At 38.0% G+C, this 2,489-nt stretch overlaps 3 protein-coding genes across 5 annotated transcripts in view; 2 read left to right on the plus strand and 1 right to left on the minus strand.

Moving 5' to 3' along the window:
• The window catches only part of LOC123004386 (tumor protein p53-inducible nuclear protein 2), a 16,270-nt gene extending 14,830 nt beyond the window's left edge, over nucleotides 1-1,440 (plus strand). For all 3 annotated transcript variants that reach the window (XM_044397674.1, XM_044397843.1, XM_044397760.1), the window contains one exon: nucleotides 127-1,440. In XM_044397674.1, the coding sequence (XP_044253609.1) occupies nucleotides 127-282 (156 nt within the window). In that variant the 3' untranslated portion in view covers nucleotides 283-1,440. The remainder of the gene's footprint in view (nucleotides 1-126) is intronic.
• The window catches only part of LOC123003991 (uncharacterized aarF domain-containing protein kinase 5), a 22,752-nt gene extending 21,083 nt beyond the window's left edge, over nucleotides 1-1,669 (minus strand). Inside the window, exon 1 of the mRNA XM_044397122.1 lies at nucleotides 1,507-1,669. The gene's annotated coding sequence lies outside the window, so the exon portion shown is untranslated. The remainder of the gene's footprint in view (nucleotides 1-1,506) is intronic.
• On the plus strand, nucleotides 1,464-2,484 carry LOC123004585 (uncharacterized protein F13E9.13, mitochondrial; the record flags this gene model as incomplete). Its single annotated transcript, XM_044397945.1, has 3 exons — nucleotides 1,464-1,594; nucleotides 1,778-2,201; nucleotides 2,247-2,484. Coding segments are annotated over exons 1-3 (738 nt in total), but the record flags the coding sequence as incomplete, so codon positions are not given.
• Nucleotides 2,485-2,489: the final 5 nt, after the last annotated feature.

Below are 2,489 nucleotides of genomic sequence, written 5' to 3' on the forward strand. Positions count from 1 at the left end.
AAATCTGTTTTTCAGACACCCTGAGCAATAATAAACGCAATTTTGACAAAAAAATCAAAGAACATTTTCATTTATTATTTAATAGGAATTTTGTATTTTACATAAAAATTCCCTTTTTTGCTCRAGGTCCAGATCCAGAAGTCGTGCAAGTTCGTGACCCGTGGCACTCTAGACCGTACCAATAAGGCTCGTGAAGTAAACAGTCGCAATCGCCGACAACGGCGTGGGGAACGRTCGCAGGGCGCCACTCGTTCCTTCGCCAACAATAACCGCAAGTGCTAAACTTGTGCACYCAAAAAAATGATCTCAAAATCGCAACATTTCGGTACAATTCACGTGTATCATAAATTTTACAATTTGGTTTTCTCTCAAAGCTTCAAGCTTAGAATTTTCTTAATTCAGCGCAAGGGGAATATTGATTAAAACACCCTTCGAGTTGTGTCTATGTTTTATTATAATATTATGTTTTGTTAGGAAGAAAATGTTGGAGAAAAACCACCAAAGCACCGTGTTGTGTTCAACGGACGGATACCGAACTGTACCAATTGTTGCGACCAAAAAAAAATTAATTTAATGTTCGTCTTTCATAGTTTTTTTTTATTTTATTTTATTTATATTCGCATCGGTGTCGAAGCAAGAAACCAAATGTCGGGCATTATTTTTCTTTCATTTGACACCAAATGCGAAACGTTGTACATAATATACAGAGATATAGTCTATTTTTATTGTAATTAATTACTTTTAGTGAGACAGATATAAATTATTTTTGTTGGTTTTGTAAGTTTTAATCCGGGCTTAGTTTTCGAAAAACAACAACTAGAGTCAATTAGAAACAATAATAACATCAGCTTAGTTGTTCAATTCGTCCAATTTTTCGAACACTTAGCTTCGATTCGCATCACTGGATTTATAGTTCTGACCAAAACTATTTTTTATAAACTTGCTACACTCAAAACAGACAAAATCCAGTAAATCTCTTTTAGTTTTTCTTACTACTCATCAATCAAGGCATCCTCACATCAAATAAAACCGTAATGCCTTTTCAATAATAATAACACTTAATTTAGGCCTTTATTCTCGAGTCACACACCGTATTTTACCTAGATAAAGGCTTCAAGAAAAAAATGTGTGCACCTCTCAAGTATTAAATGACAATTTCTGTTTTTGGTTGATTGTGACGAGTGTCTGTTTTACTCTTAGGTTTGATATGCGAATAATCTAAATTTCTAAGTGGTATGTAAATATGGAGCACGACTAGATGGTAGTTACTAAAATGTATGCATCATAGGGAGTTTTATTCAAGTTTGTAAGTGTTCAAAGAGTGTAATCTATAAACAATGCGCTAATGTTCATTTTTACTATTATCAAGTGCAGTTTGCGTGAAAGGCAAAGAAAATGTTATAAAAAGTTGAAAACAATAAAAATTAATTATGTTAAAAACTCTTTCCATTTGCAACCCCTAAAGACAAGAAAATCGTAAACAACGTGACATAACCTCAAACTTACATTTGACACGAAATGTTGAAATTTCGACAATTATTCAACACGACTAAATGTGCGGTGATTGGGATGGTCCACGTGGGGGCCCTACCAGGTAAACACACCACTGAGACACTTTTTCACCACATAATCAAACTCATAACATGTGCAAAAAGTTAGGTTAGAAACTAACCCAACCTAACTTTTTTATTTTAACACCTTCTTGATTTGATAAATAAATAATGTCTGGGGGAATTTAAGCCGAAATTGGGCGGGAAATTCAAATTTGGCGTTGCAGGGGCCCCACTTTGCAACAATTCGGTCGATTCTTTGGTGTCCAAAGCGTGCAAAGACACTGAGACGTATCTGAAATGGGGGCTTGACGGCATTTTGGTCGAAAATATGCACGATTTGCCGTATATCCAATCCAAACACTTTACTCCTGAAACTGTGGCCACAATGACTCGGGTTTGTGCCGAAATTAGGCGAATAGCCCCCGAGGGTGTCCCTTGTGGGGTTCAGGTCCTGGCGTGTGGGAACAAGGAGGCGTTAGCGGTGGCGAAAGCCACCAATTTGGATTTTATAAGGGCCGAGGGGTTCGTTTTCGGGCATGTGGCCGATGAGGGGTACACTGACGCCAACGCGGGGTTAATTCTGCGATACCGAAGACACATTCAAGCCGAGAATGTGCTCATTTTCGCCGACATTAAAAAAAAACACAGGTGAGTGGGTTTGAGATTTTTTTTTTGTTAATTATTTCTTTGTAGTTCTCATGCAATCACCAGTGATGTTTCTTTGGTTGAGACAGCTCAAGCGGCGCAGTTTTTCCTCGCTGATGGTTTAATCGTGACGGGGGCTGCGACAGGAAGTCCTGCAAATGCCTCCGAATTGGTTCAAGTTAAGAAATGTTGTTCTTTGCCTGTTTTGGTGGGGTCTGGGGTCACTTGTGATAATTTGGAGGATTATTTAGGGGCCGATGGGGTTATTGTGGGGTCTTATTTCAAAAAAGG

Source organism: Tribolium madens, unplaced genomic scaffold, assembly GCF_015345945.1.
Source record: "Tribolium madens isolate multiple individuals breed KSU strain unplaced genomic scaffold, Tmad_KSU_1.1 Scaffold_11;HRSCAF=98;Tcas5.2_LG3b, whole genome shotgun sequence".
Taxonomy (NCBI): domain Eukaryota; kingdom Metazoa; phylum Arthropoda; class Insecta; order Coleoptera; family Tenebrionidae; genus Tribolium; species Tribolium madens.